The following is a 26,670-nucleotide window of genomic DNA, read 5'->3' on the forward strand; positions in this document are numbered from 1 at the left end:
CGCCCACGAGCCCTAGCGCGTTCGGTTGCACGGCGGCTTTGGCGCATTTTCGGGTGGTTTGATTCATCCATTTTGAGGAGACGGGGGAACGGGGGCTCCGTCTGGTTACGGGCCTCTGAGCCGAGGAGCGGCGTTATTGGAGAAGCCGGCAGCAGCTCGGGGCTCGGCGGTACCGGCCCCCTCGGCCAAAGTTGGGGGGGGTGGGGCGCCGAGCGCGCGGGGTTGGGGGGGGTCCTGGTCTTTGGCTTCTCAACTCGGCCCTGATTCGGCAGCGAACATGTCTCGGCCTGTCAGGTCAGTGCGGAGTCCGAGGCCTGGGGCGGGTTGGCGAGGTGGGGGGGTGGTGGTGAGCGGCGACGGAGGGGGGGGGGGGGGAACCACAGACCCGGGGTCTGCCCTCCCCCCTTTGGGGCCCGCGCGCGCCCGCCCTTGAGCGCGGGGGGCCCCGCTGGCGCGCGGCGCCGCGTGGGGGGTGGCGGCCGTGCGCCCATGCGCGCTCCTCCCCTCCTCCCCGCGCCGCTGCAGGGCTCCGGGCGGCTCGGCTGCCTCCCCCACCCGCCGCCCTGGAGCGCGCGGGCGGGGTGTTCCCTGAACCGCCCGCGGCCGGAGGGGGAGGGGTGTGAAGTCAGTGCCCCCACCCAGGCCCCACCTCCTCGGGGGCCGGCCCCTGGGAGCCCGCCGCCCCGGGGAGACTGCGGCGGACCCGGGCTTGGGGGGGGGTCCCCGCCTCCACCCCCAACCTTAAGCGAGGAGGAGCGCTGACACCCCCGTCTTGCCCCTTGCCCGCCTCCGCTCGCGTTGGGGGCTGGGGAGCACCGCACTTTTTTCCAGCGGCCCCGAGCGTTCCACCCCGGGGAGGAGCACCGGGGAGGAGGCCGCGCTGCCCTGGGCCCCGCCTCCGGGATCGGGCGTGGGCGGGGCCCGTCCCGTCCCCCTCCGGCCCGTGTGAGCTCCGAGCCGGTCGCTGGGCAATGACTGCTGCCTCTCCCCCCCCCCCGCCCTCCCCCCCCCAACTCGGGGAGTTGTGAGCGGGTGGAAGCCCCCGAGGCCGCCCTTCCCCTCGGGCTGGCCGTGTCCTTCCGCGGGGAAATGCCCTTCCTCCGGGAGGTGCGGGCGAACCGCACGACCCAGATCCCGGGCGGGTCTGGTTCCCGCTATCGCGCTCCGCTCTCCCCGGCGCTCACGTCGCGAGGTCTTTGTAACCCTCTCTTTACCCGGTAACTTTAACAATAAAGGGCTTCCATTCAGTGCACCGTGAGACTTTACCCTGAGAATCTCAACAAGTTTGCCGTCCCCCCCCCCCCAACCCCCGCGGCCGGTGGAATCGCCCGGTGCCGGCCTCCTGGCTATGGTATGGAATGTGCCATTTGCGGAGGGGTGTGGCTCCGTTCGGTCTAAAAGGGGAGCTGTTGCAAATACTACTTTTCATGTCATGTCCGCGACGCTTGCGATGTAAGGAATTGGCTACTTTGCATAGTGTTTGCTGCATCAGTTCGTAAAGGTAATGGTTGTTAAATGTTTTTAAGAGTTGCTTCCCCCTCTTCCAAGTTTTGTGGGGAACGGAAGTACTTGGACCTGGACCTGTAAAGGGGTTTGGAGCCCCCCGGAAAGAGTTTTGTTCTCCGCTGTTCGGTCTCCTGACTAGACCGTCTGTGTCCCCTGCGCCCGTGATGGGCAGGAGGCGAGTTCTAACCACCTGGCTTGCCTTCCTACCTTCTCATTTCAACCCACGTCTCTGGTCTCTGATAACTCACCACCACCACAGGGAAGAGTTTAGCCAACTTTTTGCAAGGCGTCGTATTCCAGGTTACAGCATGCATACTTTTTTGGCATAAAATTTACCTGTGTGTATCCCATCCACTTGGATTGGACCTTCTGTTTTCCTCAAAGTAAATTACTGTCTGGTAAAATTGTACTGTTATTTTCTTCTCTGCTTTTTAACTTAAGTTCACTAGGCTTTGATGATGGCTTTAATGTGACTTTATCTGCCTGAATTTGTTTCCAGATTTAAATACTGGAACACAAAATAACTTTATTTTACTTGAAAACTGGATTTTTAAAAAAATAAATATTGATTTTTTACAGAGAGGAAGAGAGAGAGGGATAGAGAGTTAGAAACATCGATGAGAGAATCATCGATCAGCTGTCTCTTGCACACCCCCTACTGGGGATGTGCCCGCAACCAAGGTACATGCTCTTGACAGGAATCGAACCTGGGACCTTTCAGTCCGTAGGCCAACGCTCTATCCACTGAGCCAAACCGGTTTCGGCTGAAAACTGGATATTTAATCTCACCAGGTGGAGACAAATATATTAAGTATGCTCTATAAGTTTTTTGGGGGGGGGGCATTGGGATTTCTGCACAACTTTTTTTCTTGCTCAGTATGTTGTTAAAAGTAATTTTAACTTTCTATTTGCTTCTAAATGACAAATGAGGTTAATATATTGTGGGCTTTCCCGGGACCGGTTTGGCTCAGTGGATAGAGCGTCGGCCTGCGGACTGAAAGGTCCCGGGTTCGATTCCGGGCAAGGGCATGTACCTTGGTTGCGGGCACATCCCCAGTAGGGGGTGTGCAAGAGGCAGCTGATCGATGATTCTCTCTCATCGATGTTTCTAGCTCTCTATCCCTCTCTCTTCCTCTCTGTGAAAAATCAATAAAATATATTTAAATATATATATATATATTGTGGGCTTTTTGGGGATCACTTTCAAATTATTTCAAAGCAACTTGGTTTTTTATTACATATTTTAGTGATTAAAGTCTATTTGTAACTATTTTTTGAAGCCTTTATATACTTATACCGATAATAAAGCAGAAGTAATTAAACTTGAGGTTGGTGGTTTGTTAAATTTGCAATTTAAAAAGTCCTCTTAGGGAAGTGCTTTTGCTTCAAGGTGTAATTGAAGATCTATGTACCTGAGGGCATTTAATAAAAAAATTAATAGTTGACATTGATTCAGAATAATCAGCCTTGTTTTAAAAAAAATCATTTTGGAAAATGATAGTATCAGCGCATCTTCTTTTGGAGTAGGTTTCTTCTCTTAGGTCTGTATGTAATTTTGAGGTTTTTCTGGTTTTCAGAATACTGTAAATATTCATTTTCATTTTAATAATAATCTAAGCATTTAAAGATTTATTAATAGCTGCTTTCACTAGTTTTCAAATGGGAGTAAGCTACTGCAAGGTTTTTTACAGATGTGTGTAACATACCGTATTATTATTCTTACCTTTTACAGTATCTGACTCATTTTATATATATATAAATGTGTGTGTGTGTGTGTGTGTGTGTGTATATATATATATATATATATATATATATATATACACACACACACACACACACATATACATATACATACATATGAGTGCAAGTGTTTTAGGCCTTGGATTCAAATTTACAGCATAAAATTGCAGTCTTGGAGTTAGCAAAAATTTAGGCAGGTTTATTTTTCAAGGGACTTAATGGGAACCTGAACAAATGAAGTGCCTTGTATCACACACTAGTGGGTGCCAGATTGGGTCTAGAACCTAGATTTCTCATTCAGTGTTACTTATCCTTCCCCTCCCCCTTTCTGTACAGTAATCACTACTTAAATTTTCCTCTAAGATGTAAACTCTTCTATAAACTTCACCTTCAAAAATATCTCACATAATCGATAAAGCCTGAATAATAGGGGGAATTAATTTTATAACAACACTTAAGTGTTCAACATTTTAGAGTAGTTTACTAAAAATAGTCACTTTGCTAGAGGCTTTCACTTTAACTTGTTTTATCCTTATTACAACCCTTTAAGGTAGGATTTTTTTTTTTTAATTCCTGCATAACAGATGATGACAAGCTTAATGAATGTTATTAGTAATCTCTTCGGTGGCAAGTATTTTCTGTCTGCATACTAGGGTTTTTTTAAAATTTATTTAAAGAAAATGTTTTATAGAAAATGTGCCCATGTTGTGTTTTTGTTTTTCATTTTTAGAGAGAGAAAGGGAGAAACAATGTGAGAGTGAAATATTAATGGACTACCTCCTGCATGCCCCCTACCGGGGATCAAGCAAGCAACCAGGCATGTGCCCTAACTGGAATCGAACTCATGACCTTTTGGTGCAGGGAATAACCTACTGAGCCACACTGACCAGGGCCCAAATGTTTTAAATAGGAATTTGTTCCAACTAATTTAAAATAATTTTCAGAGATACTTTTTTTAAAGTATATTTTATTGATTTTTTACAGAGAGGAAGGGAGAGAGATAGAGAGCCAGAAACATCGATGAGAGAGAAACATAGATCAGCTGCCTCCTACACATCCAGAACGAAACAAATGGTAATCGGAAGGGGCAATATCAGGAGAATATGCAGGTTGAGGGAGAACTTCCCATTCCAACTGGCGCAGTTTTTCAGCAGTGATTCTTGCAGTATGCGGTCGTGCGTTATCGTGGTGAAGAATTACGCCCTTCCGATTAATCAGCGCGGGTTCTTTTTCTCTTAAAGCTTGGGCTAACCTTTCCAATTGGGCACTATACACTGCACTTATAATGGTTTGGTTGATGGTAAAAGTTCATAATGAAGAATTCCTTTAAAATTTCACCAAACACACAACATCACTTTTTTCGCATGCAAGTCAGGTTTTGGCGTGGGCTGCGGAGCCTCATTTTTGTCCAACCATTGAGGCCGCCTTTTCAAATTAACATACAGCACCCATTCTTCATCTCCGGTAACAATTTGCTCTAAAAACGGCAAACGGTTTTGACGAGAGAAGAGCGAACTGCAAATTGTGACTCTTTGATTACGGTTGTTGTTGGTCAACTCATGAGGAACCCATTTTCCAAACTTTTGGACTTTGCCAAGTGCACGCAATTGATTGGAAATTGTTTTTTGTGAACAATTTAAAGTTGTCGCAAGCTCTTGTTGGGTAATTTGAGGATTTTGCACCAAAAGAGCTTGAAGAGCTTCTTGACACACGGCCTCGACCACTCTTGTCATCTAACGAAAAATTTCCCTCGCGAAATTTCTCAAACCAACGCTGGCATTTTCTGGCTCTAACTGCATCTTGACCAAGAGCACTACAGATGTATTTTGCAGCCTCACTTGCTTTTCTTCCTAATTGGAACTCGTAAAGCATACAGTGCCGAATATGCTCTTCATCCGCCATCTTCTTAGCCCTAGTTCTACAACAAAAACCAAACCAAACACAAATTTTTTCAAGCAAAACTTGTTAATTGCACTTCACACGTTCTGTAGAAACCACGTGTTTGAAGGTTATGTCAATACAAGTCAACGCCAAGCAAAATTTTAAATGAATGTTTAAAAACGACATTAATTATTACTAGACCCGATACATGCATGCCCCTGACTGGAATCGAACCTGGGACCCTTCAGTCTGCAGGCCTGTCCACTGAGCCAAACCAGCTTTGGCCAGAGGTACTTTTTAATTAAAAAACTTTCTAAGCTATAAAACTTCAGAAATTAAATCCAGTTCCTTCAGTTGACTATTGATAACTGAAGCCAAAGGAATGAAAGTGTAGACATAATAGCAAAGCTGGATTTAGACTGCATGAGTTTTAGCTGTCCTCCTTTCTACTAGATTACATTTACTGATGAATGACTCCATATAGAATGTGTTATAGGTAAACAATTCCTCATTTGAAACCATTGGGGCTGTATGTATTTGGAAGTTCATATTTCTGCAAAAATTTAAAAGTGACAGCATGTCTGTACTGTATTAATGTACCATCACCAGTGAGTCTGGGGTGGTGCTCCTATCTAATGCATTACTCTCATAAAACTTGGAAATTTTCACACATATGTGCTCATTGTTTAAGTTAAATCAGGTTTACCACCACAAAAGTTATGAAAAAGTAGGTTTTGAGAACTTCTTGAATTTTTAAATTGAGCAGTAGAGATGTTGGGCCTTTAGCAGAAGTCCCTTTCTCAACCTTCAGTTTTAGAAAAAAATAAAATGTTGCCCTAGCTGGTTTGGCTCAGTAGATAGAGTGTCCACCTGCGGACTGAAGGGTTCCGGGCTTGATTCCAGTCAAGGGTACATTCCTGGTTGCAGGCTCAATCCCCAGTTGGGGGTGTGTAAGAGGCAGCCAATCAATGATTCTCATCATTGATGTGTCTATCTCCCTCTCCCTTCTCTCTGAAATCAATAAAAATATATTTAAAATGTTGAAACTTAGTGGAGCTATCACTAAGCAATTGTTTGTACCAAAATACCCTGCCAGGTACATTAACATGTTTCAAAATCTTGAAATAACTCCTAAGGCAAGATATATTGATATATTGTCTCCATTTCATATGTGAGGTAGCTGAGGGCTGATGAAATTAAGTGACAGGTCCAGTTCACCTAACTATTAAGTGAAGGAGGAGCAGAAACTGGTTTGGCTCAGTGGATAGAGCGTCGGCTTGTGGACTGAAAGGTCCCGGGTTCGATTCCGGTCAAGGGCATGTACCTTGGTTGTGGGTACATCCCCAGTAGGGGGTGTGCAAGAGGCAACTGATCGATGATTCTCTCTCATTGATGTTTCTAACTCTCTATCCCTCTCTCTTCCTATCTGTAAAGAATAAACAATAATTATATATATATATATATATATATATATATATAGAGAGAGAGAGAGAGAGAGAGAGAGAGAGAGAGAGAGAGAGACAGACAGACAGACAGAAGTGAAGGAGGAATTCAATAACTGTCTTTCCTGGGAGATACTGCCATGAAGCGTTACTCTTCATGGTAGTAGTGTACTTTGCTGTCTCTGGAGGGGGTTATAGTTCATAATAGGACTTTCGTTGGGAAGACCAACTTTAAAGTGAACTGGGGGCAAGGGGGGCTGTGTGCTTAGTGGTTGAGTGTCAACCCATGCACCAAGAGGCTTCTGGTTTGATTCCCAGACAGGGCGCATGTCTAGGTTGTGGGCTTAATCCCATTGGGAGGTGTGCAGGAGGCAGCCAATCAATGTTTCTCTCTCTCTAGAAATCAATAACTATATTTTAAAAATATAAAATGAGTTTGGGAGAAGGGAGGGTGGTGGAGGAAAAAAAATGGTTTTTGGAAGGAATGGAAGAATATGTGAAGGGATTAAAGATACTTGAATATAGAGGGAAATGGGAAGTGTAGTATGAGCTTTTGCAGGAAGAAATGTGAATGTTAAGTAAGTGGTATTGCTATAGTAAGTTTATACATTTTATAATACAAGAACATTTCCTCGTGACTAAAAGAAGTGAATAGATTCCAAACCTACCTAAAGAATATGCTAAGAAAATTTATGGGTTAATTTTATGTATAAGTATAGATGCAAAAATATAAAACAGAATTATTAGCTGAATACAATGTGTATTAAAATATATATGATTAATTTGTCCCATGAATAAAACTTAAAATTTATCACTGATTCATCATAAAAAAATGACTAAAAGAGAAAATCCATGGCATTTGAAAAGATTTAACACCTAAAATACTCATTAGTACATTATAATTAGAAGAAAAATAAGATTAAAAATTGAGTTGTTTGAGCTTGAAAAAAGTTACAAGTATGGTAAGTTGTTGCATTTTTTAGTGTTTTAAATCAATTAGCAGTGGAACTGTTGTGGGAAAGGAACATGGTACACCAAAAGAAACCCAACTTCTGCTTAGGTTTATATAATGGAAATGCATTTACAAAGCATTTTATAATCTTTAAACTTTGTCTCATTGGTTTCTTTCAGGTCTAAAAACTAGTATGAATGAGAAAGTAATTTTGAATGGAGATTGGTTTTATTTATTTCCAGAAATATAAAACAAGGGTGCCATATTGTGTATCTCCGGGACATCATCCATATTGCATCTACATTATAGTCCATGTGAATGGTGCCCCTCTGGAGTTAATAAAATTTAGAGTCTGCATGTCCAGATGGGTTGCATTGCAAAATTGGTTGCTTGAACTTAATAACAAAGAAGTTATTGAGCATGCTGTGAAGTGTTCTATTTGTATTTTAAGTCTTAACTATAAATAAATAAGTAAATGTGACTCATTACTCTAGATGAAGAAGTATCTTCTTGAATTGTTGAGACTAGAGAGAGAATCTTAATTTAGGTGACTGCTGTGTTGTACACAATAGAAGAAAACATTTACCACAGGACTACTTTGGTGAAACTGAAGCATCCCTTTATTTTGTCTTTAAAAATGTATTACTATCTAGACTCTAGAAAGTGGAACTAACTGTTTAAAAGATTGCATTACATGCTTTTAAATAACTACTACACAAATAGCTATAATTATAGGCCTTTGGAATATTTAGGTGAAGAGATTACAGGTTGCCAAAAGTGTTTCAACTGGGTATAACATTTTCAGATTCTTTTTAGTGCATATCTATTTTTCAAATTGTGCACTTGTTCAGTTACCTGCTAAACAAGGGTTTCACCTCTCAAGACAACATGACTCAGAAGATCAACTGCTTGAGAAACTAAAAATTAGCTTGAGTGAGAAGTAAAAATCCACCTGCTTTTCATTGGGTCAGGATAATTAATAGACACAGCTCTCTGAATTCCAGACATGCTGCATCTATATAGTGATTCTCTAAAACTAGACTATCAAACTTGTCTGATTGAAATTAGATCAATAAGAATGAAACATCCTGGAGGACTAAGAAGGCTGAGTCTGATGAAGCAAGACTCTGCTGATACAATCCTCCTAAAAAAAAAAAGGGTTGGAGAGAGCAGCCTATACTGGAGAATATCATAGGGCTGACTGCACTACCCAACATTCTAAAAAAAAGAATGCATCACACATTTGTCAGAGCAAAGTCCTTTGGACATGGAGAACCAGCCACCATTTACAACCTCAGAGCTTCAGAGGAGGAGCTGCTGGACACAAATACCACATCTGCCTTAACTTCGCTAACAAGTATGATGAGTGGTCCACTTTGCAGTCCAGATTTAATGTTAACCCCTTTACACACAGTCCTATTTTCCTATTGAGCCTATCAAGACACTGCTTCATTTAAATTTCACCTAAATTCTACCTTTCCCCAAATCCTGTTATTTTTCCTGTTTGCTGAGATGCTCCACACTTCTGAGGTCTTCGCTTTCATTGTATAAGTCAGTAAACCTGACTTTGTAGAGCTACAGATTTGTCCCTGGGGATAGGGTTAATGCAATAGGGAATATTCCACTGGGGTTTCAGACACCCTCTGAACTACAGACAGGACTCTGGTTGGTAATGTGCCCATCTGATACCCATTAAGTTTCATTTGCATGAGGTTTCTCTGTTCCTAATTGTATATGGTTTGCACTAAACTTCTGTTGGTAAAAATCTAGCCCACTTTACTTAGGTAATAATTGATATTATACTCACTGAAATTTGTATGACTTAAAACATTTTCCTGCCAGGCCCATGTGGTTTAGTGGTTGAGTGTGGACCTATGAACCAGTAGGTTTGATTCCCTGTCAGGGCACATGCCCAGGTTTTGGGCACAGTCCCCAATAGAAGGCAGCCAATCAGTGATTCTCTCACATCACTGATGTTTCTTTTCTTTCTTTCTTTTTTTTTTTACAGAGAGGAAGGGAGAGGGAGAGAGAGTTAGAAATGTCGAAGAGAGAGAAACATCGATCAGCTGCCTCTTGCACACCCCCTACTGGGGATGTGCCGGCAACCAATGTATTGTACATGCCCTTGACCAGAATTGAACCTGGGAACCTGGAACCTTTCAGTCCGCAGACCGACGCTCTACCACTGAGCCAAACCGGTTTCAGCACATCACTGATGTTTCTATCTCTTCCTCCCTTTCTCTCTGAAATAAAAAATATATATATATTTTTTTCTTATATGGAGAGAATTTGACTATTTTGGGAATAAGGGATGCCATACAAGAGTTAATATTTATTCATCTGAATGAAGACATTATGTTGATTTAAAAAAAAAAAAAGGTTTAGTAGGGATTTTGACAATTATCTAATAAACGGATGTGCCTAGTATATCATTCAGAACTTCATTCTGTATCCTTTTCTGCAGAAAATAGAAACTTGCTTTTTCCATTTGAAAACTTTTAGGAGCTCTTTGATATATATATATATATATATATATATATATTTGGGTTTTTTTGCTTACATGTTTTACTTTTTGCCTTATATCCTGTGACTTTTTAAAAAAATATATTTTATTGATTTTTTACAGAGAGGAAGAGAGAGAGAGAGTTAGAAACATCAATAAGAGAATCATCGATCAGCTGCCTCTTGCACACCCCCTACTGGGGATGTGCCCGCAACCAAGGTACATGCCCTTGACCGGAATGGAACCCAGGACCCTTGAGTCCCCAGGCTGACGCTCTATCCACTGAGCCAAACCGGTTTTGGCTATCCTGTGACTTTTTAAATTTTATGTTTAATAACAATTGATATGCATTGAGAACAATGTATCTTTTTAAAAATATATGTATTTCTATTTATTTCAGAGAGGAAGAAAGAGGGAGAGAGAGAGAGAGAGAGAAACATCCATGATGAGAGAGAATTATGAATCAGGATAATTAATAGACAAGTCCACACTGGGGATCGAGCCCACACCCGGGATGTGTCCTTGACCAGAATCAAACCTGGGACCTTTCAGTTTGCAGGTTGATGCTCCATCCACTGAGCCAAACCAGCCAGGGTGAGAACAATATATCTTAGCCAAAAGGAATTTAAAGCTCAAAATAAATGAAGCATTTGTAAAAAAAAACCAAAACAAACAAACAAACAAAAAAACTACCCTGAATTCAGTTCAAGTATCCTGGCTTCTATTAACTAATATTCTTACATTCTGAGAATATTTGGCATATGAAAAATCTTTGATGGGTAGAAGAATGGAGAAAGATACCTTTCAGTCTGCAGGCCGACACTCTGTCCACTGAGCCAAACCGGTCCCGGCCAAATTTTATTTTTACAACATAGGTAATTTAGTATGTTTCTTTAATGAAAGTATTTCAAAGCTTGAACATATTTAAGAAGGTTATAATATCCAAATTGATCTGACCAGAAAACCTTTAGAAAACCTATCTTTACAGAACACAAGTTGGAAAATTTAAATAAGATAAATTTATGTTCTCAAAATTATTATTTTAATTAGCTGTGTTTAATTTTTGTGCTTCCTGGAAATACTTTGAACAAAAAAGGTTTATTTCTAAAATATTTTAACTATATATTGCCGAAACTGGTTTGGCTCAATGGATAGAGCGTCGGCTTGGGGACTAAAGGGTCCCTGGTTCGATTCCGGTCAAGGGCATGTACCTTGGTTGCGGGCATATCCCCAGTAGGGGGTGTGCAAGAGGCAGCTGATCGATGACTCTCTCTCATCGATGTTTCTAACTCTCTATCTCTCTCCCTTCCTCTCTGCACAAAATCAATAAAATATATTTAAAAAAAATAAAATATTTTAACTATATTAAACAACCTCATTTGTTTTTTAAAAATTTTATTAGACACCTTAGCCAATGGATAGAGCATGAGCCTGTGGACAGAAGGGTCCTGGTTTCTATTTGGGTCAAGGGTACATGCCCAGGTTGCCGGCTTGATCCCCAGTAGGGGCTGTGCAGGAGCAGCTGATCAATGACTTTCATCATTGATGTTTCTATTTCTCCCTATCCCTTCCTCTCTGAAATCAATAAAAAAAATACATTAAAAAATTTTAATGTAAAAGAATATTCTTAAAAATGAGTTTCTCTTGCCGAAGCAGGTTTGGCTCAGTGGTAGAGCGTCGGTCTGCGGACTGAAAGGTCCCGGGTTCGATTCCGGTCAGGGGCATGTACATTGGTTGCGGGCACATCCCCGGCAGGGGGGGTGTGCAGGAGGCAGCTGGCCGATGTTTCTCTCTCATCGACGTTTCTAGCTCTCAAGCTCTCTCCCTTCCTCCTCTCTGTAAAATATCAATAAATAAATTTTAAAAAAATGAGTTTCTCTTTCAACAGGAATTTTGACAGAGCTTCACATGAGGTCCTTGTGGGGAAAATGAAGAAATGTGGGCAGAATGATAGTTTTCTGTGATGGACTTGGGCCTCAGTAGCCTTACTCAGAGAAGGCTGATTAACAGATTGATATCAACCTGGAAGAATATTTCCACTGATGCCTTAAAAGGCCTGTGCTGATTAAGTTTGCAGATAATATGAATTTGAGAAAAGTAAAAAATATGTTGAAGTATCGATACACAAAAAAGTTTTAGATTTTGGGGAAAGAAGGTTTTAGTCATTTTAATTGCAATATCCAGTCCATTGTGATATAACGGTCCAAAAGGCAACTGAGATCTTGGATTGCATTAGTACAAATATAGAGTAGAATGGGAAGAGTAAGGTCATAATACTGATCTGCTCCCCCTCCTCCACACACTTTCCTGAAACCATATTATTCTGTTTAGGTTGGGGCACTAGGTCATAGACTTTAATCTGAAGTGGTGTGGAGGAAAGCAACCGGGTCATGAGGCTATTTGAAATACGTTGTAAGGAGTTAAAAGGAACTCTATTTTGTCTTGAAGGAAAAAGTAGAAACTGCCGTGTGTGTGTGTACACACACACACACACACACACATAAAGGGAGGAGGGGATAGACCATGGTAAATCTTAAAAGGTAGACAAGTTAGAATTGGTGAGAGGACTTCGGAGGCAGACTCCACCTCGAGAATTGGTTCATTATTGGAATTTTCTTAGAACAGGCAGCCTTGGGAGATTCTCAGTTACTCCCTTGGTAGGATAAGTTATGGATAAGGTTGGATTAGATTGTATCGAGTCCAATAGCCTAGTACAGCAGTCGCCAACCAATGGTCCGGACCACTGGTGGTCCGTGCGGTCTGAAAGGTTGGAGACTGCTGGCCTGTATAATACACACGGCAGCGGCAGCATATCACCCTACTACCACCGCCTCCACACACACACTGGCCACCAAACTTTGATAGATTTTGTGAGTGCTTAAGCTTGGAAAAGTGATATTTTATTTTTGTGTTTTTTAAAGAATATTGATGAGAGTATTACAGATATCTCCTCTCTCCCCCCTTCCCCCCATTGACCCCTTCTATCTGTGTCCACGGGTTACGCACATATGCAATACAGGTTCTTTGGTTGGTCACTGCTATCCCCCTCCCACCCTTCCCTCTGAGATTCCACAGTCTGTTCTGTGCTTCTATGTCTCTGGATCTATTTTGTTCACCAGTTTATTTTGTTCATTAGATTTCACACAATGAGTGAGATTACTTGATACTTGTCTTTCTCTGATGGGCTTGTTTTATTTACTTAGCATAGTACTCTCCAGGTCTCTCTTCATCCTGTCTCGAAGGGAAAGAGATCTTTCTTATTTACCGCTGCATAGTATTCCATGGTATAAATGTACCACAGCTTTTTTTCCCCCCCTTTAACCATAGCTGCTGCTGTTTCTTATTTTCTTTTTTTCTTCCTTTCTTTTTTAAACCATAGCTTCTTTATCCACTCACCTACTGATGGGCACTTGGACTGTTTCCAGATCTTAGCTATTGTAAATAATGCTGCTATGAACATAGGGATGCATATATTCTTTCTGATTGATGTTTTGGGTTTCTTAGAATATATTCCTAGAAGTGGGATCACTGACTCAAACGGCAGTTCCATGTTTAATCTTTTGAGGAAATTCCATACTGTTTTCTATAATGGTTGCACCAGTTTGCATTCCCTCTAGCAGGGTTCCCTTTCTCCACATTCTCACCAGCACTTGTCATTTGTTGATGGTAGCCATTCTGACAGATGTGACGTGATACCTCATTGTTTTAATTTGCATCTTTCTGATGATCAGTGACTATTTTTTTGTATGTCTCTTGGCCATCTGTATGTCTACTTTGGAGAAGTGTCTATTTAGATCCTTTCCTTTTGTTAAGTTGTATGAGTTTTTTGTTTTGGATAGTAACTCATTATCTTATCACATGTATCATCGCCAAATATGTTCTCCCATAATTTTTGTTTTTCTTTTAATTGAGCATTTTTTAAAATTGATTTCATAGAGGAGGGGAGATAGAGAGAAAGATAGAAATAGCAATGACAAGAGAGAATCATTGATCGGCTGTCTCTTGCACGTCCTCTCCTGGGGATCAAGCCTGCAAAAGCCCCCCTCCCCCCCATGTGTCTTGACTGGATTTGAACCTGGGACCCTTCAGTTTGCAGGCAGATGCTCTATCCATTGAGCCAAACCGTTTTGTAGACGGTTTCTTTTGTTGTGCAGAAGTTTTTTATTTTGATGTAGTTTCAATATGTATCTGTAAACATATTGCTATGAAAGATGTCTGAGATTTTGCTGCCTAAAGTTTCTTCTAGGGTTTTTATGGCTTCACAACTTACATTTAAGTCTTTTATCTATTTGAGTGTATGGTCTAAGTAGTCTAGCTTCGTTTTTTTTTTCATCTGTCCAATTTCCCCAACGTCATTTATTGAAGGACTCTGTCTTGACTCCATTGTGTGCTTTTGCTTCCTTTGTCAAATATTAATTGAGCATAATTGTTTGGGTCTATTTCTGGGGTCTCCGTTTTGTTCCGTTGATTTATATACCTATTCTTGTGCAGGTACCAGGCTGTTTAGATTACGGGGCTTTGCAGTATAACTTGACATCTGGTATTGTGATCCCTCCAACTTCATTCTTCTTTCTCAAGATTGCTGTGGGTATTCAGGGTCTTTTTGGTTCCATGTTAATTTTTGGAGTATTTGTTCTAGATCTGTGAAATATGCTGTTGGTATTTTATTAGGGATTTCATTGAATCTATAGATTGTTTTGAGTGGTATGAACATTTTAATGATGTTAATTCTCTCCATGAACATGATATATTCGTCCACTTATTTATATCTTCCTCTATTTCTTTTTCCAATGTCCTGTATTGTAATTTTCTGAGTACGGTACAAGTCTTTTACCTCCTCGGTTAAGTTTATTCCTAAGTATTTTAATTTTTTTTGTTGCAATGGTAAATGTATTAAATCTAGTAGTTTTCTAATGGGATCTTTAGGGTTTTCTATGTACAATATTATGGCATTGCAAATAATGAGAGTTTTACTTCCTCCTTTTCTATTTGGATGCCTTTTATTTATTCTTGTTTGATCGCTGTGGCTAGGACATCTGGTATTATGTTCAATAGGAGTAGTGAAAGTGCACATCCCTGTCTTATTCTTGTTCTTAGGAGAAATGGTTTTAGTTTTGCCCATTGAGTATGATGTTGGCTATCTGTCATATATGGCCTTTATTATGTTGAGGTATGCTCCCTCTATTTCCACTTTGCTGAGAATTTTTATCAAAAATGGGTGTTAGATTTTGTCAAATGCTTATTCTGCATCTATTGCTATAATCATGTGATTTTTGTAAGCTAGAGAAAGATGTTAAGAAAACTAGAGGTCCATGCACAAAATTTGTGCAAGGGGTTTGGACACGCACCCCCCCTCCGTGGCCACCTCTGCCTTGGCCCCTGCCTGCCACCGAGGCTTTATCCAGAAGGTCGTTTGGAAGGACGTCCTATTCTAATTAGCATATTATACTTTTATTATAGATAGTAAGGAAGAGAAAATACATTTACAGCACTATACTATTAATACTGTAAATTTATGTCATCTGTTTGCAAGATAAATTGTAAGTGGACCTCATGCACTTCAAACCCATGTTATTCAAGGTTAACTATAATCGAAACATATTTTTAAATTTTGTATCTTGACTCATTGAGGCAATAAATTGAGAAGGTAATTCATTGTTGGTAAAATGAAAGGCAACATTCCTTAAGAGCCTTTCTTTTTTTCTCTAAAGCCAAGGGTGTGTCTATACAGTTCAACATCACTTTATACATGTTCTCAGAATTCATTCCTACACCTATCATTTTTGCATATTATATAGTAGTTCTACCAGTCCTTGGATTCTGACCATCCTGTCTGAATTTAAGTGGTGTCTTAATCTTTATTATAAAACCCTTTGCTCAGTGTTTGTTTCTCTTAATCTTTTCAGTTCACTTGTTCAGTATCTTTAGTTACAGTGCATCTAAGGCTCTTTGAAAGCCAGGCTATCTGGACACTTCTATACAGAGTGGGACGAAAGTTGGTTTACAGTTGTTCGTATGGAAAATAGTAATACACGAACAAACTGTATATTGAGTAGTCACAACTGTAAACCTACTTTTGCCTCACCCTGTATATAAAGTAGGGAAATTCAAATTAAGGTTTGTTTGAGATAATAAGAATCTTGAATGGGTCAGGTTTTTTCTTCCCCTTCATAAGGCTTTACTGGAATCAAACCTGGGACCCCTGAATCCACAGGCCGACGCTCTAGCCACTGAGCCAAACCAATCAGGGCTTACATGGGAATTTGTTGAAAAATTTTTTTCAGAGAGTTCTAATTCTATTTTAGGAAAAAGAAATGTGTATGCTAATATCTTAGAAAGTCCTACATTTTTATTAGGATTTTTAGAATTTTAATTAGAATTTTTAAAATTCTTAATTAGAATTTTTCTTTCTACAGAAATAGGAAGGTCGTTGATTATTCACAGTTTCAGGAATCTGATGATGCTGGTAAGTTTTGTGATTTCTATAAATTATGAGTTGGATCCTACTAGTGGGAGAATCACTAGTTTATGTACTTTTTATAAGGCTTTTGGAATAATTTTTTAATTTTTCAAATTTAGACTGTTTATGTATCTAAATTACATCAAGATCTGTGTCACCCAAATAAAACTTGAACTTGCATGGATTTTAAGTTTTACTTAGTAAATTATTCATGTAGACATTGAATACATTTTTTGTTTTTGTTTTGCAGTCCAAAGTTTTAAGTGTGCAATTATTCTAATGCAGTGCTTATTAGTTAATGTATCCTATAATCACATTTTAAACTTGTACCTTTTAATAGGGAGTATTTTTGTTTTTGTGTAATAAAGTAACTAGATAAGTATTTTGTGAAACAACTTTGATTTGTGAACTGACTCATAGAATGAGTAGTGTATCTTAAGTCTTAGTCATAACAAGTTTCTATAGAATATGGTGTTCCTAATCTTACTATTTTCCAGATGCATTTACTATTTTTTTCCTTTTTTTAACTCTAATTTTACTTTATAAAGATAATATGTACTCTTTGGGAAAACTTAGAAAATGCCTAAGGAAGAGTTTTTTTTGTTTGTTTTTTTTTAAACCCACACAATCCAACCTCTCAGAGGGAATACTAACATTTACTGCTTTGTATACCATAAGTGTCTATAGATGCAAGAGAGATAAAAGTGTCTTTGGATGCGTGGCAGTTAACTGGTTATTAAATGCTTGCTAAATGTACACTTATAAATTTAATCCTCAGAACAATACTATTAAAATAGGATATATATTATTATTTCCATTTTGCAGATAACAAAACTGAAGCAAACTTATTACTCAAGACCCATTAGCCAACAAATGGCCATTTTAACCATTTATTGAAAAAGCTTTTGATTTTTTTCCCCTTAAAATGTTTTTATTGATATTTGAGAGAGGGAGAGATAGAGACATGGATGAGAGAGAAAAAAATCATCCATTGTTTGCCTCTTGCCACTAAACCATGCTTGCTGGGGTCTATCCAGCAACCCAGGCATTGTACCCTGGCCAGGAATCGAATCAGAGATCTCCTGTTGCATGGGTCTATGCTCAACCACTGAACCACACTGACCTCTTTAAAAATCTAGGTGAGGTCTTACTGTAGGATTTTTGGGTTCTCTCATCTATCATATCACCCCTACTTACTATTACCCCCCCATCCCCACTTAATATCTGCCTCCTGTTATTAGAAGTTACTTGAAAAATTCGGATTAATGGTTGTATGATATTCCATAATGGAATTTGTAATGTATCCAACCTTTTAATAATTGCTGAAGCTCTGTGTAAAATTGTGTATTGATAGTAAACACTTTTGGAAATAATCACCTTTTAAGGTGGGATAATTTTCTTTAATAGGGTTTTTGAAATTGAAGTTATTTTGCATAAGTAAGTGGAACAATAAACCGATGGTTCTCTTTCCCTCTTTTCTACTCTAAGATCAAATTTTTAAATATATTTTTATTGATTTCAGAGAGGAAGGAAAGGAGGAATAGAAACATCAATGATGAAAGAGAATCATTGATTGGCTGCCTTCTGCATGCCCCTTACTGGGGATTAAACCTGCAACCCCGGCAAGTGCCTTGATTGGGAATAGAATGTGACCTCCTGATAACATAGGTCAGCACTCTGTCACTGAGCTCTGTCAGTTGGGCTAAAATCATAATTTTTAAAAAAGAAAGTAATTGGAGGTATTTTTCTTAAGTGCCAGAGTATACTATACTTACTACTTTAATTTAAAAGTAATGTACTTGATAACAGGACTTATATTAGCATTGTAGAATCAAGGGTTCTTTACATTCTAAAATGCTTATACCTTATTACTATAATAGTTTTAAAATAAATATAAAGATGTGGAAACATGGGGAAATGTTTAATAAATTAAAAGGGTAGGATATACAAATGATGAGATATTTGGCTAAGGATATATTAAAACATACACATGAGGACTAGAGGGTAATATACAGAATGGAAATGATAAGGTGGTGAGACGAAGAAAGAAAAACTTTATTTTTAAAATGTGTGTGTTTTTTTAATTTATTTCAGAGAGGAAGGGAGAGATAGAAACATTAATGATGAGAGAGAATCATTTGTCAGCTACCTCCTTCATGCCCCACAACCAGGGTTTGGACCCACAATCTGGGCATGTGTCCTGACGGGAATTGAATGAACTTCTGGTTCATTGATCTATGCCCAACCACTGAGCCATGCTGGCTAGACTATTTTATTTTTTCATGAAAAAATAGTTATTTGAAAAATTTTGTCTCTCGTTACTTAAAGAGGATGGGAGATAATTATCTCAGAAAATACATTGGTAATTTCTACATGTACAAATCATAATATAGTTTATTGATTTTTGAAAAATGCTGTGTAGATGAAGATTACGGAAGAGATTCGGGTCCTCCAGCTAAGAAAATTCGATCATCTCCACGAGAAGCTAAAAATAAAAGGCGATCTGGGAAGAATTCACAGGAAGATAGGTAAAGAGCATTGTTTTTGGCAAGAATTGTTAATTGGTTCCTGATTACTCTGTCAACCACTCTGATAGGGTAATTTCTGATCTCTAAATTGGGAGAATCTTCATTTTGGGAAGGCACTTGCTGAGGAAACCCAAGCCTCCTACTTGCTCCCGCTCCATGGCCCCAGCTATCTTGGTTGGGTTAATTTGCATACCCTCTCCTGATTGGCTGGTGGACATGGCTTGTGGGTGTAGCAGAGGTCTGGTCAATTTGCATATTACTCTTTTATTAGATAGGATTCCCTTGGACTATATATATAATTTTTTTAAAAATTATTTTTTAAACATCTTTTAATATTTTATTGTTTTTTTACAGAGAGGAAGGAAGAGAGATAACAAAGTTAGAAACACTGATGAGAGAGAAACATCAATCAGCTGCCTCCTGCACACCCCCAACTGGGGATGTGCCCACAACCAAGGTACGTGCCCCTGACCGGAATTGAACCTGGGACCTTTCAGTCCGCAGGCTGATGCTCTGTCCACTGAGCCAAACCGGTTTCGGCTTAATGTATTTTTATTAACTTAAGAGAGGAAAGGAGAGGGAGAGATAGAAAAAAAAAAAATCAATAATGAGAGAGAATCATTGATTGGCTGCCTCCTGCATGCCCCACACTGGGGATTGAGCCACAGCTTGGGCATGTGCCCTTGACCGGAATCAAACCCTGGCCCTTCAGTCCACAGGTCAACACTCGATATCCATTGAGCACAACTGAGTAGGGCCCCTCAGACCATGTTGTGTTGATTTTTCCATTGGTCTCTATAAAAGTTTAGCTTTTACTTGACTTTGCTGTAATGTGACTGAAGGCTCAATGGTTTCTATAAACTCAATAAAAGAACTAGAGAAAAATCTAATTATTCATTGTTGTCATAGACTTGGAGATTAAATGTTTATTTTATATAAAACATATAGAACCGTCACAGGTTTTAAGAATTACAGTGTTTCTAGGGTTAGATTACTTTGTAAAGAAATATGTTTTTTCTCTTTGCTTAGGTTCTGTAGCTTGTCTTTTGAATGAGGTCTAGATTATGGGAAATATCAAGAGGTTTACAAGACTTGCTGTTTAAGAAAGAAAAGCTTATGCAGGACTTTTTTTGTTTCTTTGTGAGAATTTCTCATAGAATCATAAAGTTTTAGCATTGAAGAGTACCAAGTAATTTGCCTGAGATCATAAAACTAATTAATGACAAAGACAGGGCACTAAAAACCAGATTCCTGAGCTAAAATTTTTGAGGACATAAAATGTGCATTTTTGTGACTTTAAAATTGTTTTATAGTACTTTTCACTGAGCTTTCTCCCCCCCCTCCCCCCTACCAGATGATTTTTTTTTATTGATTTTTAGAGAGGGACAGAGAAAAAGAGTGAAACATCAAGATACATCAGTCATACTCTCCCAATTTTGGTGGGGAGGCAACCTAATTTTTGGAGGCCTTGCTTTGGCAAGGCTTGGGGGGGGGGGGGGGAGATATATACATCAGTCACTTGCCTCCCATATATGCCCCGACCAGAAATCGAACCCGAAAACTTTTGGTGAATGAGCCACCTGGCCAGGGCTCATTGAACTTTGCAATTTCTTATTTTATTTTGCAGTGATCTTGAGCTCACTTTTATTTCCTCCAGGATACAAGCAGACCCATGTGCTCATATTTCTGCTGTGTAGAAATGTCAGAGGCAAAATATATATAGTTAATATTTTGTTTTAGATAAATATTTAGGCATATTTATATAAAATTGTAGTATTTTTATAGTCTTCCTTTAATAACAGAATTTTTATTTTTCTGTTAATTCTCATCAAAGGATATTTTCCCATTGATTTTTAAGGAGAGTAGAAGAGAAAGACAGAGAAACATTAATGTAAGAGAATTACATCAATTGTTTGCCTTCTGCACGAGCCCCAACCAGGGCCCAGGCGAGGGAGCAGCCTGCAACCAATGCCCTTGATGGGAATTGAACCCAGGACCGACACTATTCACTGAGCCAAAACGGCTAGGGCACAATATTTTATTAAATATTTTTTTAGCTAGGCAGTATCTACAGGTGAGAGATTTTCAGCCTGTGTTGAGATGCCTTCCTTTTTCCCTTTGGGTTTTTTTGAAACAGTATTTTTCAAAAGATAAAAATTATGCTTATTTATCAGCATCCCTGTAAAGTAGGGAAATAATGGAAACTCCTTAATATCATTTTAATTTTATACATAAAGGTTTTCTTCAGTGTTCCTCAGTCACATACCAGAGATCTATATTCACTTAGGATTTAATCTAATAACTTAAGTGTCTTACTCCTTCCCTTTATAGTGAAGACTCAGAAGAAAAAGATGTGAAGACTAAGAAGGATGATTCTCACTCAGCAGGTAATAAACAGTATTTCTTTTTATGTACTTATTTAGTAGACATTTTAGTAAGTGGTTTTATAGTAATGCCTGGCATTGTAAATATTGGCATTACAAAGATGCCTTCGTCTTTGAAGAGCTCATAGTGATTTTCAATCCAGGTGGCGTATTACAGTCACCTGTGAAGGTTTTGGCGGGGGATGGGGGGAGTTTGATTCTTACAGCATCCTCTGCTCGCAGAATAAAACCACACTTGACCACATGCATTTATTTTTTTTTAGGCTTTGTGGTTTCTGGCAGATATTCTCCTTATCAGAGCTAGTTTGCATTGGCTTTTCCAGGTAGTTGTCAAACACAACTCTTAGATCAGTGCATCATAATTTTGATATTGCAGAGGACAGTGAGGATGAAAAGGAAGATCATAAAAATGTGCGCCAGCAACGGCAGGCAGCCTCTAAAGCAGCTTCTAAACAGAGAGAGATGCTCCTGGAAGATGTGGGCAGTGAAGAAGAACAGGAAGAAGAGGACGAGGCGCAGTTCCAGGAGAGTGCGTAACGTTGGCTTGTTGTTTGGTCATGATTGCAGTATGTGATCTTGATTATTTTGGCGTTTTGGGGGGGATGCTGGATGTTACAAACAGTCCCTTAAATTACTCACTGTTAGAGGAGATGATGGTCTTGACATTTGTTGGTTTTGTAAAGGTTCAAATTCCCATTCAAATATTTAATAAACAATTGTTAGAATAGTATTTCCATGGCAGGTGTTGTGATTAAGATTTGCATTTTGGCCTGGTGTAGAAGGGTGTAGACCTCCTCCCCTGACAAAAAGTGTTAACAGAATTGAGATGTTTCACAGGTTACTCGGATGAATAATTTTCTTACTTCATTTATTCATAATTGGATCAAACACACTTAAGTTGATTTGGTTTCATTTCTCTGGTCTCACCGATCTAAATGGGAATGATATAATTGCCAAGTTTCTGATGGCTTAAGTTTTCATTCAGATTAAGTTTTATCCCTTCCTGTTTTCTTTCTTTCTTTCTTTCTTTCTTTCTTTCTTTCTTTCTTTCTTTCTTTCTTTCTTTTTTTTTTTTTTAAATATATTTTATTGATTTCTTACAGAGAGGACGAGAGAGGGATAGAGAGTTAGAAACATCGATGAGAGAGAAACATCAATCAGCTGCCTCCTGCAACCAAGGTACATGCCCTTGACCAGAATCGAACCTGGGACCCTTGAGTCTGCAGGACGACACTCTATCCACTGAGCCAGACCGGTTTCGGCTATCCCTTCCTGTTTTCCACCTACTCTTCAAGTCCGTCATGTAACCCTCGTGTGTGCTAACCCCATTGTACAGGTGGGGCCAGTGACAACTCCAACCAAACGGGTAGAATAGCTGTAAATAGAATTCAGTAGTGTTTGACTCCCAGATCCCATCCTCCAGTCATTCTTAGCGTTCTCTCCCTTTGTTCACTTGGAAGGATATATACATTAAGTTGGACGTTGCAATTCTTCTTTCCTCTCAGAAGATTCCGGCAGCGATGAAGATTTTCTAATGGAAGACGATGATGATAGTGATTATGGCAGTTCAAAAAAGAAAAACAAAAAGGTGGTTAAGAAGTCTAAACCTGAGAGAAAAGAAAAGAAAATGCCCAAACCCAGGCTAAAGGCTACAGGTGAGGTCTGCAGAATTAAATTATTGCTTTGAGAAATTTCATGAACTAATAAACTTTCTCTACAGAAATTCCTCATTAAGGCTTGACATTGGCCACATAGTTAATTAAGAATAAATGAATTCTGAAAGCATTCTGTTTTCTAAACCTGGAAGTGTCACTTAATTATTAATAAGGACTCCAGACTATCCAAGAGCCTGGTGGCTTAGCACTGTTATATATATGAGTGTGTGTGTGTGTGTATGTGTGTGTGTGTATGTATGTATTGATTTCAGAGAGAAAGGAAGAGGGGGAGAGAGAAACATCAATGATGAGAATCATTGATCAGCTGCTTCCTGCATGCCTCCCACTGGGGACTGAGCCCACAACCTGGGCATGTGCCTTGACCGGGAACTGAACCATGACCTCCTGGTTCATAGGTCAATGCTTAACCACTAAAGCATGCCGACTGGACAAAAGCAAGATTTGGGAATGACCTACCGTGTTTCCCCGAAAATAAGACATCCTCCGAAAATAAGACCTAGCACGTGGAAAGATAAGACATCCCCTGAAAATAAGACCTAGCACAACTTGGGGAGAAAAAATTAATATAAGACACTGTCCTATTTTCGGGGAAACAGGGTATATGTGTCAGGCACAGTGTTAGAAATACTGCATCGCCGAATTTGGTTTGGCTCAGTGGATAGAGCGTCGGCCTGCGGACTGGAAGGTCCCAGGTTCGATTCCGGTCAAGGGCATGTACCTTGGTTGTGGGCACATCCCCAGTAGGGGGTGTGCAAGAGGCAGCTGGTCGATGATTCTCTAATCGATGTTTCTAACTCCGTCCCTCTCTCTTCCTCTCTGTAAAAAAATCAATAAAATATATTAAAAAAAGAAAAAAAGCAATACTGTATCAACATAGCTATCGCTGCCCTTTCCCCCACCAGTATCCCAGCTCCAGCACTTAGTAAAGACTTGAAATTGTGGAAATGTACATCTATAGTAATTCATTTAAGTTCTCTGTTTTGATCCTACATCATCCATGCTCAGAATAAAACCACACTTGACCACATATTTTCCTTGAGGCCTTGCAGTTTCTGGCAAATGTTCTAATCAGAGCTAGTTTGTCATTAAACCAGAAAGCTAAACTTCCCTTTTTTTTTAAACTTTGTTGAGAATATAAATGAGTTTTTTAAAAAATATATTTTTATTGATTTTTTTACAGAGAGGAAGAGAGAGGGATAGAGAGTTAGAAACATTGATGAGAGAGATTCATCGATCAGCTGCCTCTTGCATACCCCCACCAGGGATGTACCCGCAACCAAGGTACATGCCCTTGACCGGAATCGAACCCGGGACCTTTCAGTCCGCAGGCCGACGCTCTATCCACTGAGCCAGACCGGTCTCGGCTTGTTTTGTTTTTTTATATTACTATTTTTTAATCATCTGAGGACATGCTTAGAGAAAGGGGGAACTATGGAGGGAGAAACCCTGATTGGTTGCCTTCCACTTGTTTCCTGACCAGGAATTGAACTAGCAATCTTTCAATGCATGGGACAACATTGAACCAACTGAGCCACTCCAGCCAGGCTAGATTTACTTTTTTTTTTTTTTTTTAATTCTGGCTAATGGAACTGATGATTTTTAAACCTTTTACTCATCACTTCTTACTGTTGGGATTCGTGGAAGTGTCAAAAAAGTTATTTGATAGCTTCAGTTTCTACTTAGGTTATCATAGTCTTTCTTCTTAGCCCACTTTTTAAACATAAATATCACTTAGTTCACAAGCCACTAAGGATGATGCACAGCAAGCATGTCAAACTGAAAGGCTAACAGGCCAAATGAACAAGGTTTAAGTTTATGTGGGCCACAAAAATAAATAAATAAAAGCTTAATTTTCTTAGAAATGTAGGGTTTTTTTTTTATAGAGACATGCTGAAATAAAGGAGTAATTGTTAACATAAAATAATAGAACATTTTAATAAAAATTAATATTTTTTCTTGAACATTAACTTACCAGACACTGAATAGCTGCACAAATTAATAAGCGTCGCACAAATCTATTTTTCTTGTTCTCCGAAAGCGAAATATTTGCTATTGTGCACACCAAACAAGTCAGTCCAAGACTAATGACATTGTAGTAGGCTGCTAAAATATTTGCTGCTAGTATTAGTGGAGAGATATGGCATGTCTGTGTGTAAGGGAAATCAATGCGACATGATTATAGTAATCATTAGCGAACGTGGTAGTTCATTGTTAATAATTATGTATAACAGGATAGTGTAAAAATTAAGTTACAGAATTTTTATTAAACCATTTCTTACATAATGTTATATTGGCTGGGCTGCAAAAATATTTGTTGTGAGCCGTGAGTTTGACATGCTTGATGTACAGTATCCTGTCTATTATAAGCATTACTGCTAGCATTACATGACAGTGCAGGTAAGAGTGTTGGAAACCAGTAAGTTGGGAGGGTTGTCTTTATAGATTTTATTCTTGTAGATTGTGTTATTTCTTGCTAGTTTTTATTAAAGATGTTTTCTTCTCTTCCCAAAATTGGTCTTTTTCTTCTCAGTGACGCCAAGTCCTGTGAAAGGCAAAGGGAAAGTGGGTCGCCCCACAGCTTCAAAGGTGTCAAAGGAAAAGACTCCTTCTCCCAAAGAAGAGGACGAGGAGCCCGAGAGCCCCCCGGAGAAGAAGGCCTCCGCCAGCCCTCCGCCCGAGAAGTCCGGGGACGAAGGCTCTGAGGATGAAGCCCCGTCTGGGGAGGATTAAAAGTGATGATGGTTTGGGAGAGATTTTATTTAAAAAAAGAAAAGGAAAAAAAAAAAAAGGAAAAAAGGGGCAAAAAAAGAAACTACATAAGATAGAACATGGTTTTGGCTATGGCTTTGACTCATGGGCTTTCAGTGCTTTTTTCTCTTTTGTTGAAAATAACTTTTTTTTAAAACTTTTTTTTTTTTTTAAAGAAAATCTTTGTATGTTTAATTTACCTTTTTGTCTATTGGTCTTTTCTTTGCTACTACCCTCCTATCCCTCCCCTTTTCAATGAAAGCCATGTCAAGTTAATCACTGGATTGACTGCTTCGTCTTTTTATTTTTAAAGGATGGTATACCACAGTTGTAAAGCAATAAGATTTGAGATGAACACTATGGAAATGTTGCTTTTTGCTAAACAGTAGCAGGTTGAACAGTAATCAAAAAACATAGAAGGATTTTAGTTAAAAATGATTACTTCTTTCTCTACTTGGACTTTAAAAAAATTAATTGTCATCTAATACAGGTTTATTTTTTACCTTGTGAGGCAGGGCAGGGAGTGGGTAACCTGACCTTGTTTGAGAGAGTGGGTTTTTTTTTAAGTTTCATCACTTGTTATCTCAGAGATTCAGAGTCAGTGATCCTTTTATTCTACTACGTCTTTAAGGAATTAAAAAAGGAAATGGGAAAAAAGAGGAGCGCCAAAACTTAAATCACACTTAATTTCCTAGTTTACTCTCTGATGGTTCATGTTTTAAAATATATATGTATCCTGTTTCTTGGATAAATTTTTACCAAGGGTAAAACAAACAAACAAAAAAACAAACCCTAGAATTTAAATGGCAAGATCTATATATCATAGTGGATTTCTTCTCAAACTGACAAT

At 39.2% G+C, this 26,670-nt stretch overlaps 1 protein-coding gene across 2 annotated transcripts; it reads left to right on the forward strand.

The window, feature by feature from the left end:
• Positions 1–26,467, forward strand: NUCKS1 (nuclear casein kinase and cyclin dependent kinase substrate 1). 2 transcript variants are annotated; one of them, XM_084865931.1, is made up of 7 exons: positions 1–294; positions 16,441–16,490; positions 18,907–19,012; positions 21,344–21,399; positions 21,773–21,925; positions 22,902–23,051; positions 25,603–26,467. In XM_084865931.1, the coding sequence occupies exons 1-7, from the start codon at positions 278–280 to the stop codon at positions 25,800–25,802; spliced, it is 732 nt and encodes a 243-aa protein (XP_084722057.1). In that variant the 5' UTR covers positions 1–277; the 3' UTR covers positions 25,803–26,467. The 2 variants fall into 2 exon arrangements, with proteins under 2 accessions (XP_084722057.1, XP_084722058.1); XM_084865932.1 differs by having other exon boundaries at positions 22,905–23,051.
• The last annotated feature ends 203 nt before the right edge of the window (positions 26,468–26,670 follow it).

This window comes from Pipistrellus hanaki (assembly GCF_964339955.1).
Source record: "Pipistrellus hanaki genome assembly, chromosome: 18".
In the NCBI taxonomy this organism is placed as follows: domain Eukaryota; kingdom Metazoa; phylum Chordata; class Mammalia; order Chiroptera; family Vespertilionidae; genus Pipistrellus; species Pipistrellus hanaki.

Bases quoted from the DNA above. Each gene is read 5' to 3' on its own strand.
- NUCKS1 (XM_084865931.1), top strand. The intron at 16,491-18,906 runs GTAAGTTTTGTG...AATGCTGTGTAG, and splicing joins TCAGGAATCTGATGATGCTG to ATGAAGATTACGGAAGAGAT. The intron at 23,052-25,602 runs GTGAGGTCTGCA...TTTTCTTCTCAG, and splicing joins ACCCAGGCTAAAGGCTACAG to TGACGCCAAGTCCTGTGAAA.